The sequence below is a fragment of the Abrus precatorius genome, unplaced genomic scaffold, assembly GCF_003935025.1.
Source record: "Abrus precatorius isolate BTA unplaced genomic scaffold, Abrus_2018 Scaffold3, whole genome shotgun sequence".
Lineage (NCBI taxonomy): Eukaryota > Viridiplantae > Streptophyta > Magnoliopsida > Fabales > Fabaceae > Abrus > Abrus precatorius.
Window position 1 is genome coordinate 2,418,995 of NW_020874373.1, and position 18,666 is coordinate 2,437,660.

Genomic DNA, 18,666 nt, shown 5'->3' on the forward strand with positions numbered 1-18,666 from the left:
TTAATATGATCCAAACTTTGGCCTTTATTCGTTGGTTTAATCCTTAATTTGGCTCTACATAAATCAATTTAGTTTATGATTTTACTATATATAAGTTAATTTAGTCTCTGAGTTAGGGACTAAGTTGATTGATGATTCTCAAGTTTTGAAATTAAATTGACCAATTTCATAAAGTTAGGAACCAAATAAATTAACGGTGTCAAATTTAAGAATTAAATTGATTGATAGTCATAACAGTTTAAGATTAAATTTGCTTTGGAACATTTTACTAAAACTATATTTATAATTGTAAGGGTTGAGTTAATATATTACTCATTATAATTTAATTTCATGAATTAAAACCTATTGTAAAAGGATATTAATTTTTAGAATTATAAAAAAGAAAATGTTTTTTAAACATAAAAACAGGAACAACCAAAAAAATCTCCTCTAATTTTTAGTGATAATTGTGTAATTTTCTATTATATAAAAAAGATTAGATAATTGAAAGATTCTCTTGCTCAAGGTAGCTATAAAATAGACCTATCATTTGCTTTGGTTTACATCTTTTTAAATGAGAGCTAAATTCCTAAATAAAAGTTAAAATTTTAAGATAAGATAGACCTATGTGTTCCTTCATTTTTTCAAGCTAAAGATACGTTTGGATAAATGATTTAACTAAGTATGTAATTAAAAAATATTATCATATTAAAATTTGATATTAATTTTAATACAAAATGTATTAAAATAAATTAAAAGTTATATTAAACGTTATTTTTATTGATATTTAATTACTTTTGACCCAAATTAATTTTGCCTTCAAAATTATATTTGAGCAAACGTGACAAGTTGTCATCTTTATATTGAATTTAAAAACTGTATTAAATTTTATTGCAAAATTATTTTTTAAAAAATAAGTATAAGTTATATCACTTTATATATACTTTTAAATGAAATCAATTTTACAAAATGTTGACCCACACTTGAGTCAACTACCATGCGTTCACTTTTTGACAAGTGACTTCACTTTCTATTCAAAATAATAAAAATCCATGAGCTAGTCATTAATTTTATTTTAGGACTTTTTGCAGTTAGCAACTTGTGATAAGGCATGTTGATTGTCAACCCTTTCGTCTTACCTATGCACATATAGTTGGATCCTCAAGTGGCTATAAATGGCAATACATTGAATATAACGAAGCAAAGTTATTCGAAGAATAACATTTTTGGGTTATCTTCTCAAGCACGTGAAGATGAATGGGTGGGAATAAAACACAACATTCAAGTGCGCCAATCTAGCCGCTGTTGGAACGTTTTCAGTAGGAAGGGGTTGATGGAATTAAAGAGCTTCACCAATTCTTCTGACTTTTTACACACGTCAATAATACTTGATTTTGAAGTGGGCTCAGTATATCTGATTAAGAAATTTAAAATTATTACTAATATATTATCATTTATTATATTATAACATAATTCTAAATGTTATTTATTAATGCTTTAATGGATGTTTTTAAGTCTCTAGTTAATGAAATCGTTTGAATTTTGATTTCAATATACTCGAATTGTACCATATCTCTATAGTAATTATGCGACAAAGTTAAGTTAGAAGGTGTGTATATGTGATTGATAATATACCTATATTGATTTGACCTGTAAGAGCTCTAAATTAAAGTTTTCTAAGTGAGAGAGAACTGTCCAAAATCTAAAAACTGAGCATTTATCAAATTGCTTGACGAGATGATGATTTTATAAAAACTCATCAAATAAAGTTAAAAACATCCCAATAAACACCAAGTGATTTGATACACCTTGGCAAAAAGCAAATAATGCCTTTTCATTTTTTTCATGTACACCGTAAAAATTTAATCTGTTTAATTAAAATTTCGATGCAAATATACTATATTAATTGTTATTTATTTATTTTTATTCCCTTGTTATTCAACTATGGTCAAATTAATGTATTATAAATTAGTACTTTTATCAAATTAAACAATAGCTTAATTTAAAAACATTGTGTAGAAAGAAGTAAAAGTTGTTTATTATTTTTCTCAAAATGAGCTTAGCTAGCTAGGAAGCTGGTCAAAGATTCCGACACACCTCGATCCTGATGGATCCATTTTTCTTTTCTTAATGTTCCAAGTTCTAAAAATCCATTTAAACATTTCCTCATTTCACGTGAACATTTCAATCGGTGCCCTATACGATATATAATATTATCCATTAGGTTCTAACTGTTTTCGAATTGCTGCCACCAAACGGGTTAAAGTTAGAAAATAATATCAATATGCACTATTCTATACGTACAGTCGTAGTTAAACTAGGGGAGATCAAAGCCTGTTTAACTCTGATATTTGATAATTACTGAGATTCAAAACGTTAAACAGGAATGTGTAAGAAGAAAAAACTCGGTGAGTTCGTGTCAAAGGCATTACAAATTCTTAAGACTGAAAATTATTAATCGCAGGATGAATGAATTTTGTATTTATTTACCTAATTGTGGTATGGCCGGTGATCCGTTCTCTTTTTTTTATTCTTAATTAACCCTCTATTCCGATCATTAAACACAATCTTCAACAACTAAAAAGTCCAAAAATATACCAACTCCGCGCCTGTTGTATTTCCCCTTCTAGAATATCTTTAATTATTTTATTTTATATACAGCTTCAACCTTATAAATCTCACTGTGTCCACATTCATGTTCATCAACTTGCTTCGTTTATGCCGTAAGAATTGCGATGTTGAACATGTTCGCAGTCCTCGCTCTGTCCCTAGCATCTACGTTGACATGCTTTGCGATTGCAACCACTTCCATTCCACAAGAGCTTCACATAGGCTTCTCGGCAACTCCACAATCTTCAACGTCGTCGTTTCAACCAGTTCTTAGCGACCCCAGCGGAAACTTCTCTCTGGGGTTCCTCCGCACGAACCTGAACCAGCTGGCACTAACTGTCATCCACGTGGCATCCTCAGAGCCATTCTGGACGGCCAACTTAACTCACGTGGCATCCTGGTCCGACACCACGCGCCTCTTCTTCAACGGGAGTCTCGTTTTGTCGGACCCCAAAACGCGTGTTTCGTGGTCAACCGCCACAAACGGTGACAGCGTGGTGCTCCTGGACACCTCCAACTTGCAGGTCCACGACAAAGGCACTCCCATCTGGGAAAGTTTTCATTTTCCCACAAATACCCTCGTTCAGAGCCAGAACTTCACCGCTAAAATGTCTTTGGTGTCTCCCAACCGTTTCTACTCTTTACAGCTAGGAAACAATTTCATGGGATTGTACGAAAACCAAGGCGAGGAGCGGTTAATGTATTGGAAACACACGGCACTTGAAGCAAAAGCTGAAATAGAAGAAGGGCAGGGACCGATTTACGCCCGAGTCAACCCGGAGGGTTTTCTCGGGATGTACCAAACGAGTAACGCACCCGTCGATGTTCAGAAATTTAACAGCTTCCAAACAACGTCGTCGTTTTTGTTCGTCCGGGTGGAACCGGACGGAAATCTGAAAGGTTATTATTGGGACGGTTCTAACTGGCTGCTTAACTACCAGGCTATTACTGAAACCTGCGGTTTGCCCAATCCCTGCGGTTCGTACGGTTTGTGCACGCCGGGCGGGTCTGGATGTTCTTGTTTGGAAAACCGAACCCGTTTTGAAGCTGGTGGGTGTTTGGATAGAGGTGATGTTGGGGGAGACTTGTGTGGAGAAGAAGGGATTGGTGGAAGTGGTTACTGGGAACTGAGGAAGAGTGGGGTGGAGCCACCGCATAAGGAGCTACTGGGGCACGTGACGACGTCGTCCCTGGCGGAATGCGAGGGTTTGTGCCAGAAAAATTGTAGCTGTTGGGGAGCGTTGTATAGCAACGACACCGGGTTTTGTTATGTTTTGGACAATCCGATCCAGACCATGTTGGGTACCGGGGATGAGTCAAAGGTGGGTTATTTTAAGGTTAGGAAAGGGGAACGGGGAAGGAATCGGGTTCGGGTCGGGGTTGTGGTTGCGGTTATGGTTATGGTTATGGTTATGGTTGTGGTTATGGTTGTTGGGGTTGGGTTATGGGTGATGAGGTGGAAAAGGAGGAGAGGGACGGCGAATGAGGAGGATTGGGCCTCGCCCGGCCCGTATAAGAATCTGGGGTCTGCTAGTTTTAGATCGATCGAAATGTGCACAAAGGAATAGAGAATGACGGAAGGGGTGACGCATGCACATAGTTGACATTGATGTTTTGAGGTAGTGGGGGTGGGGCCCATCTAATCTAATCTTTGTTTTTGTGTATTGCACTGCACATTCATTCACCTTCCCACTCTCCTCCCCTGTTGGAGTTGCTCGAGAAGCCAGTGGCTGTTTGGAGAGCTGAATGAAAAGGAAACCAAAGATCGCTACACTATTAATATTTTGAGCATCCTCAATTCAATCAACATCAGAGACTCAACTTTAACTATATTATTTCTTCTCTAATTTCACTGTCGCCTTGCGTTTTTTATATTGCTATTTGCATCCAACCCCATTTCACTATAACTCACAGTGCATTTGTTAGTTTAAAACTTTATAATTTCTTCCCCCCATTGATTGCAAATTAGTCATTCTTTCAAGCACTTACTTTTGACCATTAAAAAAACAATGTTTTGTAATTGGACTTGTATATAATATCATTTTATTAAAACTTTATAATTATGTTGCACTCTTAGCTATGACGACTCAATCAACGGTGTAAAATCAAGTTCAAATGTTCCCTTCCTTAACTAGTGCATATAATCAAGAAAGTAATATTATGATTTATCTCAGGTTTTGGGCTTGCGCATATGTGTTAAACAAAAACCAAACTATCGCTGGCTGGATAAGTTGGGCTATTTGTCCCACTGGACAATCAGTAGAATGGGCCTTGTGGACCATTTCGTCTATTGTAAAACCGGACCTTACTTTTTGTGCCATTTATATTTCTAATTGCAGTGTTCATTATTATTATTTTAAAATTAATCTTTTAAATGTATATTTAAGTGATTTGAAAGTTAAATTTTAAAATAAAATTATAATTTTTTAGACTTTAATTATTGAGAGCGAATTATGTTTTAAAAATAATATTTTGTAAGTTATTTACCAATTACTTTTAAAAATGATCCTATACCTTTTACAGATTAAAATTCATTTTTTTTATAAGCTTAATGTTAAATCTGGTCTTCCCATTACCACACTCTTCTCATTTTGTGGATTTCATAGAACTAGTCCTCCACCGCACATTCAGAGTAGAACCATTGTGATTTAAATTTGCTTAAACAAAAACGTAGCTCAATGTCTTGTTCTCGCACAAATTAGAGAGATCTTCGATATAAGTAGCTCCGTTTCTTTTAAGGCTAAAAGAAGTGCTATTTATCTGATTGAATAAATCTTTGGAAAAAAACAAAACAAATGATATGGCGTGTGTTTTCGTCATCTTTAGGCAATTACAGCCAAATAAAATTTTTAACCATAGTTAATTTAGAACGGGACAAAACTAGTCAATTGAACTAGTAAACTGATAAATTGATCGGTAATTGGTTCTGGTAACTTATTAAATATATATTAAATGGATTGGTGTGAACCCAACATGAATTCGTATTAATTAACATAACAACAGTCACTATTATACAACCTATGTTAGTTGGGTTGAAATTATCATTTGCTATTTCTTTTTAATTCTAACTAAAACAATGACCCGTCACTTTATCAAAATCTCTTTCCTGGAATACACAATATTTTCTTTCCTACTTATTAATTATATATATATATATATATAATTTATAAAACGTATAACAAACAAAACAATTTCAACTAAATTTACTTTCAACGTAATAACGCCATATAATGTAAACTTTTAATATCAATAAACTAGTGAAATAATCGATTTATAAACTTGAAAGTACTGTACTATCAGTCTCCAAAATTTGTCATTGATGAGCAAGTTTAAATTATTGTTTGCGTATAATGTATTTTTCACTTTATTCTAATATGGCAAACAGTATACATAGGGAAGAGGCAGACCAAGTAATACCCATACTTTCAACTTATTTAAAATTATTTGTAATTTCTTAGTATGTTATTTTTTACATTTCACATCTTAGGGCCTAATTAAAAAATTTATCAGTCATGCTTTTTTTATACTTTAAAATAACAAATAAACAGAGACAATTTTTTTCATAAGCAACAAATAAAAAATAACAAAAATAATATTACTTTATAAGTATAGTCTTATCTTTATTTTAAATTTAATATATTAACTAATATATATAATGATAGTCGTACCTATTATCATAATTTCTTACAAATGAATACGTTATCTTAAATTTCGACTTATTTTAACGGTTAATTTCCCTCTCAAAACTGGTAGTTTTTGTTATTTAAAACTTATCTGTGTGTGTGTCTGTGCAGGGTGGTTTGAGCTGGCTGCTGGAATAGTGGAATCTTGGTGCCTTGTATATTTTGTTTGGTATTACTCCTATTTGAAGACATATCTCCGCATATCATCTCGTGAAGCAATAAAACTTACACGTTGTCTACAGAATAAATGCTCTCCCATCACCTTCTTCCATTGGGGGGAAGCAAACTTGCAAGTATACTATAAAGAAATGAATATTCTTTCCATTTGTATCCAGCGCAACATGCTTAATCATACTTTACATTGTGTTGTACACTTGTGTATTTTATCACCTTATTAAAGTTAGTATTTGGTGCAAAATGCATCTTTATTTATGTATACGACCATAATAGGAAGAAAAGGTTAACCCCACATCACTAACTCATTTTTCTTAAAAAAACTAAAAGGCTTGTCTTGGTGTCTTGCTATATGTTTGTGTATTTACAGTGTGTTGCATATATAGTTGTATATTATATTATCTCTTCTTAATTATTAATATTACTATTTGGTAAAATGCATCTTCGTGTATGTGTGAAGAGATTTAGATTAGAAAAAAAAAATCTTTTCGGATATTTGCCACAAGCATTTTGCAATGATTTCCAATCCTTACAAAGTAAAAATACATTCAACTGTATAGGCTTTAAGTTTGTTTACTGTTTTAGCTACTCTTAATTTACATAGGTTAATATATAATATCTAGAAATTGTTAACTTCAATTCTGAGTTAAATAATTAAAAGTGACAAAAAAATTTATTAAAAAATTCACTATATTTATAAAGATTTATAATACGAGTCTTAAAAAAAATTAAAGTTAACAAAATTAATATTGTATAAATAATTATAAAATAAAATAACTGCAAAGGGTTGTGGTGGGGAATTTAAATGCGCGTGGATTTCCAGGGGGCTGACCCAGAAGAGTTCAATTAAAGTATTATCATTTTTCACCATACATTGTTATATTTTATAACTTTGTTCCTATTTTCATTTATGGTCCCCACTTGCCATGAACTATGTTAGTGGGGTTGCCCCTCCTGCGTATACTTTATGAAATGTACTTGCATTGTTGTTAGTTTGGAAGTTGTAACCACTGTATTAAGCTCAAAATGAGATATATAGTGATCATTATGCTTCTGCAGGCATGTTCACGTACAATCCCTTTCCGAATCAACTTAGAAGTATAATAAACACCTCACTCTTACTAGCCGCCTTTTATTACCTATAGTGGATATTTGGTGTTGATGCTCCAAATTTAACGCTACCAGCTAGCATGTCTTTTTGAGTTTAACTGACAAGGCAGAGTAGGTTACTCTTTATTAATGCAAATTCTCATTCCTCAATCATCATTTTCCTCTTGTACTGTGTTTTTCTCTATTGGGTACTATATTGTGATGTATGATATAATGTATGTATCCACTAAATGGGAACAATTAAGTAACTTCCCTTATAATGTTGCAAGATGTTGTCTAGAATAATTCTTTGCTGGGCCGGGAGAACAGTGATTTTTTATTTAGCCTATGCGACACATTCTCATGTAAAATTAATAAATAAATACAAAACCAACGGCACCTTTCATTTGTGACTTTGTGTGGTTCCCTCAGCAATAAGGATGATATTGGGTGTGTACCAATGTGAGATGTTTCATCTTTCAATTGGTTGTCTGAAATCTGAATGATTTCCCTGCCAACAAAAGTAACAAAAATTATTATGGTCAGTTCAATTTCTCAGTAAACAACTAGGGCTGCATAATCGCGTTCATGTGTGACTCAAATCAATGGGAGTTCATGTAACTTTTCGTGGCCACGAAGCTAAGTCACCTAAAATTACTACTGTTACTTTAAATAAGTAAATTATCTGTATATAGCACCGAGTGAATAATTTCTTTTTCTCTATGTTCCCCGTGGGGTCCTTCTTTTCTCCCACCATCTTTTCTTTATGTCATCAATATCGTGTTTTTACTAATTAATCTGTGTCATCAATTTAGAGCCATGTGAAGTTCCTAAATCTCCCTTTGAATCGTGTTAATTAACAAACAAGTTGCAGGCTCGCTCTAATGTTGTGTTGTGTTTGCTAATTTAGTTTTGGTTTTGTTATTTAATTTTTATAATCCAATTTAAACATTAAGAAACAGTAAGTTTTTATTAAGAAGAGTATTTATTATACTTTTGTATCTCTAACATAATAAATACTATTTTAATAAAAAATGATACTTAAGATGTTAAAACGGTTGATAAAAATGATTGATATAATATATTTATCTATCCATCATGGTTTTGAATTGGATTTGTTTACTGTTCGCTTTCTCTTTATAGGCTGTCAATGGTGGTTGCAATCAGATGCATCCCGAGACATTAAATTTCTTTTCATTTTCATTTGGTCCATTGACATGAAATATATTATCAAACTCCAATCCTAAGCGACTTTTTATTTTTATCCAACACACCACTAAATTGCCTATTCATCCACAACGTAACTGGAGAACTTAAACTGAAAACTTGGTTGATGGAAAGAACTAGCGAAAGAAAACTGAAAGCACGTTTACTTAAATTAGACCTTTAAAGTTCCCTTAGCTAACAAGTTGAATTTGTGCTTCCCACGTAACTGAAAAGATCCTTTTTAATTAGCACTATGAAAACGAGGATGTGAAAAGTTTAATTTGGGTATCCAACCACGGTTTCCTTTGTCTCTATTTTTATAAACGGAAAGGATAAGTTTGTGTAACTTATAGCAATAAGAAACACGAAAACTAAAAAACAAGGTTAAAGCGAAACTTAAATGATATTTGTCTCGAGTCCAAGTAGGTGAATCCCAAGCCTGGCTTTAATTCGTGGGTCCAACTATCACTCTCATCCTTGCATTTTCGTCACCATTTCCCCGTCAGCCTCGTTATCTTGTTACTGTTTCTGTCATACTCATCCCAACCCACATGTCAACACACAACCAGGTATCAAGCAAATGAAAAATACCCTCCTTCCCCCTACAACAACATCTTGCTTTTCCCACAAACCCACTAGCCTAAAATTGCATACCATTCAATGCCTCACGACTTTATAATATATTTGCCATCAAATCCATAGTTTAACTTGACAAAATTATTGTTACAAAATTACATATACAAATAGGGTCAAACTATAATAAATTATAGTTTAATTACATTGAGTGGTGGCAAGAGAAGCGTGTGCCATATTTAAGACACGGTCTTTAGTGATTTGTTTAGAGTTTTGATCCGCAAGTAATTTTCAATTAATTAATTTGAAGGTTAGAATTAATGAAAAAAGTTATTCAATGTAGAACCGAGTGGCATGCATTTCGTTTTCTTCCATTATATCTTGTCTTTACTTATGTTCCTCTCCACAGGTATGCCAGAGAACAGAAAGGACACTTCACACATGGAAAATCCCAGAAAGGGGAAGTGCCCTTGTCTTTTTGTCACCTTCATCTCTCTGTCTCTCTCTCACACGGAGCTAGCTAGCTAACTCTTTCTTCCATCATCAAATCCAAGCACAACAGTAACTGCCGATCACGTATCACAAAATTGTTCTAATCCTTTTCATTTTCATGTCGGTTTATTGGTGAAGAGAGAACCCTTTATATAATGAGAGGTATAGCATCTTGTTACAACGAACATGCCATTAGAGTGTCTGATTCATATTGTTCAAGGCCTTCAAACCAGGCTTTTCTCTGTCCAAAGTTGAACCATTCTTCCAGAGATTCAGTCACATGCATGTACAAAGTCAACTTGATCTCAACGCTACAACGAGTACTCTTCATCACACTAACATGGACCAAGAAACTCATGGGTCAAGGCTTCACCATAACCATCACAAATTCCGGACATTCCCCTTCTAAATTCAATGCAAGGCAATTGATGAGAAAGATCAAAGGCAACCAAACGTTCAAATCCCACAACTTTGAAATCCAAGTCCTGTGGGATCTCTCTGATGCGAGATACGAGGAAGGCCCAGAACCAGTTGGTGGGTTTTACGTCGTCGTTTTGGTGGATTCTGAATTAGGCCTGCGCCTCGGTGATAGAACCGAAAGTGAAGATCAATCGTTGAACTTGGACGTGAAGGAAGCGAAATTCTCAATGGTTTCAAGGAGTGAGAGATTTTCTGGCACTGCTGTTTATGCAACGAAGGCAAAATTTTCTGAGAATGGGATTGCACATGACATAGTGATAAAGTGTGGTGCGGAAGAAGAAGGGTCAAAGAGTCATGTTTTGTCTGTGTGTGTGGACAAGAAAACGATGTTCCAGGTTAAGAGGTTGCGGTGGAATTTTCGTGGGAACCAAACAATTTTTGTTGATGGTTTGGTTGTGGATATGATGTGGGACGTTCATGATTGGCTTTTCAATCCAAATTCTGCTTCTGCAGTGTTCATGTTCAGAACAAGGAGTGGCTTAGATAGTAGGCTATGGTTGGAGGAGAAAACTTTGCAGAATCACAAGGAACAGGACAGAATTGGGTTCTCTTTGTTGATATGTGCCTGTAAGAATTCTGACTAATTCAACCTTTTTTGGTTCTCAATCTTTTTTTTTTTCTTTTAATTCAAATGGGTTTTCTAAGAATGAAAAAACTGACAACTGCTTAGATTTTTCTTTTTCTTCTTCTTCTTCTTAATGTGTCCATGATCTGTTGGGCATGTACCGGTTATGTATGTTCGAACTGAGGGAATAGATGAAAAGTTTACAGATTATTAATTAGTTGAATTGTTAAAGTAATTTTTTAACACAAAACAGTGTTGGGCGATTTAAATGACTTTGTACGTTATTGTTAATCAATGGGGATGGTTGGACGTTTGGACATGGGCGTGGGGTTCTTGAGTTGAGGTGGCAAAAGTGGAGTTCTAATATGAATTCGTACAAGACAAAGCTCATTTCAATCTCAATGGGTTATATATTTATCCTAATGTTTGCTTTTGGGACTCCTTGCTCCTTAATTAGTTGAATATACACCAAGGACCTGCTTCTATAATGTTAGGAATTTATTTTTCTAAAAGGTTTAAACAATTATTGCCATTTAATATGCTTTTATTTTCGTGTTAAAAGTATCTTTATTATTTATTTTGAATTAAAAGTCGATTATAAATATAATGACGCCAAATTCAACGCTCCATAATATTTATGAGATCATAATTCTGAAGTTTTATTAAAAATATAAATATTTATTTCACTTTTAATTTTAATATAATAAATATATTTTTTAAATAAAAAACTTCTTATTTTCACATGTTTATATTTAATTTAAAGTGAAGTTGACAAAATTAATTAAAATAATATGATATATGAACCAAAATTACTTAGAAATTAAATCGAACAAACTAAACTCATTCTCTATTAGTTTACTTTTGAGACTTCGTTTTTTTTTTTTTTAATGATCTCAATATTATATATATATATATTTATTTATTTATTTTATATTGAGATCAAAGATGTATCTGGTGAGAGTAACGTTTTTTATAAGAAAATAAAGACATAAATTTGGATTATATAACTAATCATAGATGGTTGTGACTATAAGATTCAAAAAATTATATAATTATTTTTAAACAAATTACATAAATTTTATATTTTAATTTTAATTATTCATAATAAGATTTAATAGTCACAATGCATTTCTTTCACTCTTGTATAATTTTTTTTTTTTTACTTTTTTATCAAGTTAATTTATCTCAAATTTTATGAAAAAATTCTAAAATTAAATCAAAATAATAAATAAATATAAATTTAATATATTAATTATTAAATTATTATAATAAAAAATATGTAATTATTAATTTTTTAAAAATTACATTTCTTTTTAAAATTTCCTTCCGTTTTTTTTAAATTATTGAATGGCATTTAAATATCTTTTGCGGTATTTTATTTGTTGGCTCTACTTTTGCTTTGGCTCAAGTGTATATTAATTTCACAAGTAGGTATATCTTCTAGCTTATCTTTCAAATATTTTATAAAACATGTATTAAATAAAAGTTTCATTATTTATTATCTTGAAAGCACAAAATATATTTAATATTTTTTATTTACAATTTTTTAACATATAAATTTAATAACACATATTAAGAAAAAAAATACATGTTTATTAAAAATTATAATATTTAATATTATTAACACATTAAATTTATTATATTTTATTATATATCCCTAATATAAGTTAAAAAAATCATTTATTTAATAGTTGGAAAGTTTGTAGAGAAAAAAGAAAAAAAAAAAGGCCGAACAGGGCAATCTGAATGTCGGGATCAGCAAATCCCGCTTTTGCCGCACTACGTTACAAGGCCTGCTGTTATCTTAACACTATCGACTCTTCATTGGGCTTTTAAAAGCTATCCATAGTCTACTGACAGTGGGTATTGTCTTTTTTCAATTAAATAATTATTCATATAACCCAACAATATCCTACTTTTTTGTCCTCAAATATTACAGTAATTACTAATTAGAGGCCTTCGTAATTAGTCTAATGTAATAGAAATCGTACAAACTTAATTGAAAAGCTGAAAATCGAATTAAAAAATGATTAAAATTTTAATTTCTCTACTATATTATTATATCAAATTTAATTTTAAAAATTATTTGATTTAATTCAAATTATACATATTATTTTTTTTATAAAATTACCATATCACTCTTTTATATATTGATGATTATAAAATTATTAGGCCAAATTATTTTTCACGACTTTGTTGTCTAAATTATGTCTTATTGTTTTAGAAAAAAATTATGTTTTCTTTTATTTGAAATTTCTATCCCTTGTTTTTACTTTGTTTTACTGTAAATATTTTATATTGAATAACAAGTTTTAGTAAGAATGGATAGAAAAAGGGTGAGAAAATATATATTTTTAATACACTTACAGAATAAATTACAGTAAGAGCAAACAAATTATTGATGACCTAATAAAACGGGATATAATATTACAAAAGTTCTTTTTAGCTCTTTGAATTAAGTCCGATTTAATTTAAAATTAGGACAATTGAATGAAAAATAATAATAATCATAAGGTTGAGTAAAGTTTTTTTTCTTCTTAAAATCAGTTGAAGCTAATATATGATAAGTCCTAATATTGATACGTAATTTTAGTATCATTAAAGTAATGCCTAAATGGGCCTTTGGCCCCGTTTACTATAAAAAAAAAATAATGCCTAAGATTCTGAAGGCCTAGTGGAAAGCCTGCCCCCGGAAAATTTAAACGATGGCCCAATTGGTCTTCATCTAAATATCTCAATAAACTAACTCTTAGACAAGAAATAAAGTCTACATGGGTACTTACTTTTTACACCTAAAATTTAGATTAGCACCATCTTGGCATATTGAAATAATGATAATAATTGACAGAAGTAAATATTTTCATATTATATAAATGCTACGTAGAAAAAGTGAAAAATAAGGTAAATTTTGTCATTATAAATTAAAGTTAAACATATAATAGTACAAGCTTTTGTTTATTTCACACTAAACAAACTGACCAAAACGAGGTTGAGAGATTTAGTTTAAAATAAAATATTTAATAAAAACTAAAAGTGCAGCTGCTTAATTTATTTTTTTCCTTTTGTAAAAGTTGCTTAAAATTGTGTTTAATGATATTTTAATTTCATTATTACAGTTTATGTATAATTTTTATGTGAATTTAACTCTTCCATATTTTAACCGTAATAATTTATTTCTTCCACTACTTTTTTCATTTAAACTTTTTAATTCAAAAACCAGTAAGTCAAAATATCAAATCATTTCTTAAATAAAAGATGATTTTATAACATTAATTTTTAAGATCAATTTTAAATATACAAAATAATAATTTCTAACTTTAAGAGTTGACAAAGTAATATAAGATTCTATTTTATGGAGATGTACAGAGTCAGTCTATTTAACTAGAGATCCTATGTTTAATTCCTATCATGTGAAATTTCTCTTTAGTCAATTTGTGAGCGAATGTTAATTTTTATCTCTTTAAATTTGAAGACATTCCATAGTATTTGACCTTAAACTTTAATAAAATGTTCCCACAAAATAAAAATATAACACTTTTGTTATTGAAGTAATGTTTTTTTAATAAAAAATTACCACTTTTAATTGTTTAAAATCATTCCGAAAAATTAATGTTATATTTTCATAAAAGACTAAAATTTCCTCATACTTATTCCTTCAAGTTTTAGCAATATTTCGTTAAATTTATAAAATTTAATGTTTTTAAATTAGTTTATATCTTTACTTTATCATAAATACCTAACTATTTGAATATAAAAATAAGATCAGTACGTAGGGGAGTTTTAGGTAAAACAAAATGACAACAATACAAAATATTTATTTTAAAAAATCATCAATTAAAAACAATTAAGAGACCAAATTATTCGCGATCTAAATTAAAATGACTAAAATTATAATCTCTCTGGATCATAGTCAAATCATAATTTTATTTAATTTAAATATGTACAACTATTGGCGTAAATTAGCCCCACCTCACCTCTTGTGTTCTCGTAAGACAAGCTGCTTTTATTATACTCTGTTATTAACGCCAAACTCAATAAGGAATAAAGAAAAAACCGTCGTTAATCAACAAATAAGAAGTCATAAAGCGATTAAATAATATGGAGTCACCATCATCACCCTGTCCAATGCTCCAATGCTCCAGTTCATGCCACTTTGGAATACTTACATCATATACGAAATAAATGGTATCATTGTTGGGTAAATCTAATCAAATTATAAGTGTTAAGAAACATGATGTAATAATAAGAAGAAGAATTGAAGTAAATCGTAAAATGAATTTGATTAAATATGCAAGAATGTTTGAGTTTACGTAGTCTTTATATATATACCAGTTGAAATCCAACTAACTACTAAACAATCCTAATTAAGTGTAAGCAATTACAAACTAATTATAATTTCCTAATTATAGTATAATTGTAAGTTTATTTGAGAATGCTATATCTTGATGACTTGATCAGTTTTTAGACTCTGGCCTGAGTAAGTTAATTGTGACGTGAGGATCACCATGCTTAATGCTTCACTATGCCATAACTGCCAGGGCCTCGTGATTTTGGCATTTACCTTTTTGGGTTGTGTTGATAAGATGAAACTATGAAAGGTGACTTTTTTCCTAAACCTCTTTTAAATATTTATATTTTAAAACAGAAGAATGTTTTAATTTTATTTTTACTTTATATATTCCATTTTTTACTGTTTTTGCATATACCTTTTGTCCAAATTTAAAACTTGGAAGTGAAAAATACCAAAAAGCAGGAGAAAAAAGACAAGTGGGGAGAGAGTCACGAGGGCAACCACGAGAAATGGTGAACTGCAATTGCAGGCAGATAGAAAGTAAGGTCCTACTTCCTTTTAACTTAAAAAAAGTCCAAACCCAAACCTAACACACATGCGTTGGGCTATACATGTCACTCTCTGGGTTTAGTAGTAATAAATTCAATTGAATGTCAAACTCCACACCAAACCCCTCCACAGCATTTCGAATGGCCATTTTCTTTTTCCTTTTTGATTTAGTTTTTGTTTTCTTATTTCATCCAGTGGACATTTTTATATTTGACTGCTCCTAATCCCCATCAGTCTCGTGGGGGTTTTCAACTTTTCATGAATCAATAAAAGCCTCCATTCGCGCATGTCTTTTCTGTACAATTTTTATTGCCGAAATTGGCTTCATAAGTTAGGACATGTGTTCATGCTGAGTTTTCTGGGGCCCAAATTAGTACAAATAAGAACGACCTCAGCTAGCCTAACTTTTGAGTCACACTCTGAAAACGTCCTTTTTATTTAGTTTTGTGGGGATTTACACGAATAATATATTAATGATTGGTTTAATTATAGTCGAGGGGTTGATTAGAGAAAAATTAGGCTGTATATCTACTTGATTTAGCTAGGAAATTTGTAGAAAACTCGCCCTTTATTTACGCAAAATTATGGGTCATCTGTCTCTGCATGTGGTGAAGGATAAACAGACATTATTAGGTACAGAATGTATACACTTTTTCAAGCAATGACTCGCACGTAACATTATCAATGTCAATTAATTATGTTGTTTTTCAACTTGGAACGAGATATTATTTATCTTAATTTTTTCGACTCCAAATAAAAGCCTTCCAAATTAATAAATGCATTGTTAATAATAAAAGCCTTCCGAATAATTTCACATTTCTGTATTCGATTAGCTCTATTTCTTGATCAAAATAGGATATCAATTAGCTCTACAACTCAACTCCTAAATGGAAAAGAAAACCAAGCAAACTTATGCAGTGATCCAAGACACTGATAGCATCCTCCAGCATTTGGTGAAATAGAGTGAAGGACGGTGGTGATGATGTAATGAAAATGAAGGGTAGAGAGATATTTTGGGTTTTAGAAGCTTCCATCAAAGGACAAAATTAAATTACCTACAAAAGAGGTGGAAGTAAAAGTGTTGGCTAACATGTTGGATATATTTTTCAAATCACAGGCAAAAGTTTAATTTGTTATTTTTTTATTTTTCTTAAAATTCTGATTTTATTGGTTTTTAAATATTTGAGCTATTTTAGATAAATTTATCATACAATAAAATTTTAAATGTTTAAAAGTAAAAAAAACACAGTAAAAAATTTAAAAGTAAAAAAAAAAAGATGTGAGATTAGGGCCTGAATAATTACAATTTTGATTTTTTTTTTATATTTTTAACTGAAATTTGATGCTTGAATTGATGTATTTAAAAAAAAGTTTAAACTAATTTAATGAATTCAATTTATTATTATTTTAAGTAGAAAAAATTGCGATTTTGAATGATTCAGATTAGAAAAATAAATCTATACAATTTTAAATTAGAAAAAATCAATTAGATAAAAAAATTCAAAAACAAAATTTATACATATACCAAAACAAATAAATTACAATACAAACACAAAGTTGAATTTTATAATTTACTTTCTGTTCCTTTTTGAATGAATAAGCATTTGATCACAATTCAGTTTTTATAGATTGAATTACTTTTAGAAATTATAGTATGATTTTTATTAAAAAAGATATATTTATTCCTTTTTAAAAAAAATACTGGTGAAAAGTAAATTATAATATTAAGTTTTTTTTAATATAGGAAACTGTTTTTAAAACATGCAAGATTTTAGAAATAATAATTAAAATTGATAAATTATTTGTATTTAAATTTATATTTCATATCTTATTTTTCATAATTATTCATTTTTAATGAAAATTAAATTTACAAGTAATTTTATTTTTATTTTTATTTTTATTTAATTTTAAAATAATTATTTTAAATAATTAAAAAATTAATTAATTTTTAATTACATTTTATTTGAATTCAAATACAACATTTTTTATATAAATATTTGAGAATTATATATAAATAATAATTTAAATATTTTTAAAAATATAATTCAAATATACACTGAATAAATATTTTAGTTGAAAAAAAAAAAATCTAACATGATCAATGATTTTAAATCCAGGTCCTAAAAAGGTTGTGTGATTTCTCACTTGGGAGAACATTGGTTAAATCCACAAAAAAAGAATAAGCATCTGGCCTTTTTGAATGTTTTATTTCATATTTTAATAAAAAAAACATTTTATCAAATTAAAAAACAATTTCTTTAAAAGAATAAGAATCTTTGTTTTATCTTTTATTATCTTAAAATTTATTCTTGAGAGTTAGTTACGAATCTCTTTTTATTTTATTTTTTAAGTTTCATTAGGAATCTTAAAGATGATAAATGAGTTCACCGTTCACCTCATTGTTTTTGAACTGGGATTTGTTAAAACGAGTTAGATAAAAAAAAAATGATCGCAAAAGCAATAATTATCTTCTTATTTAATTGAAGTTAAACAATAATAAATTTTAATATTACTTTTATCCATTGCTTGATAGTGCACTATTTTGATGTTTAAATCAAATATTTATTTATTTTTCTGTTTAATTTTTATTGTTAAAATGAACTCCTTTTATTTGTCTAATTAAAATTTTTAATTTTTAATTTTTTCTCAAAATTTATATAAATCAAACCGCGTAATTTATTTTAAACATTTTTCTTAAAAATTTTCAATTAAAATATCTAAGTTCCCCAATATTCAGAGTCCTTGATTTTCACTTCTTTCAACTCTTAATCTATAAAATAATTCCAAATTTTAACTTATAAATCTTTTAAAATATGTTTTATCTCAACTTTATCTTAAAATTATTTTTAGTTTAACGAAAATTCAAGTTTTAAATGAAAGAAATTAACAAAAATATAAAATTATAATAATTTAGAAATAAAAGTATTGAATTATAAAAACATTAAAAGTGAAAAGAGAACACGGACATTGTAACG

At 29.9% G+C, this 18,666-nt stretch overlaps 2 protein-coding genes across 2 annotated transcripts; both read left to right on the plus strand.

The window, feature by feature from the left end:
- The first annotated feature begins 2,378 nt into the window (after window positions 1-2,378).
- LOC113863464 (PAN domain-containing protein At5g03700) lies at window positions 2,379-4,631 on the plus strand. The gene has a single exon (XM_027497056.1). It carries the CDS (start codon window positions 2,715-2,717, stop codon window positions 4,155-4,157), a length of 1,443 nt encoding a protein of 480 aa, XP_027352857.1. The 5' UTR covers window positions 2,379-2,714; the 3' UTR covers window positions 4,158-4,631.
- Window positions 4,632-9,961: 5,330 nt separating this feature from the next.
- On the plus strand, window positions 9,962-10,870 carry LOC113863866. Its single transcript, XM_027497625.1, has one exon. The coding sequence runs from the start codon at window positions 9,962-9,964 to the stop codon at window positions 10,868-10,870; it is 909 nt and encodes a 302-aa protein (XP_027353426.1).
- Window positions 10,871-18,666: the final 7,796 nt, after the last annotated feature.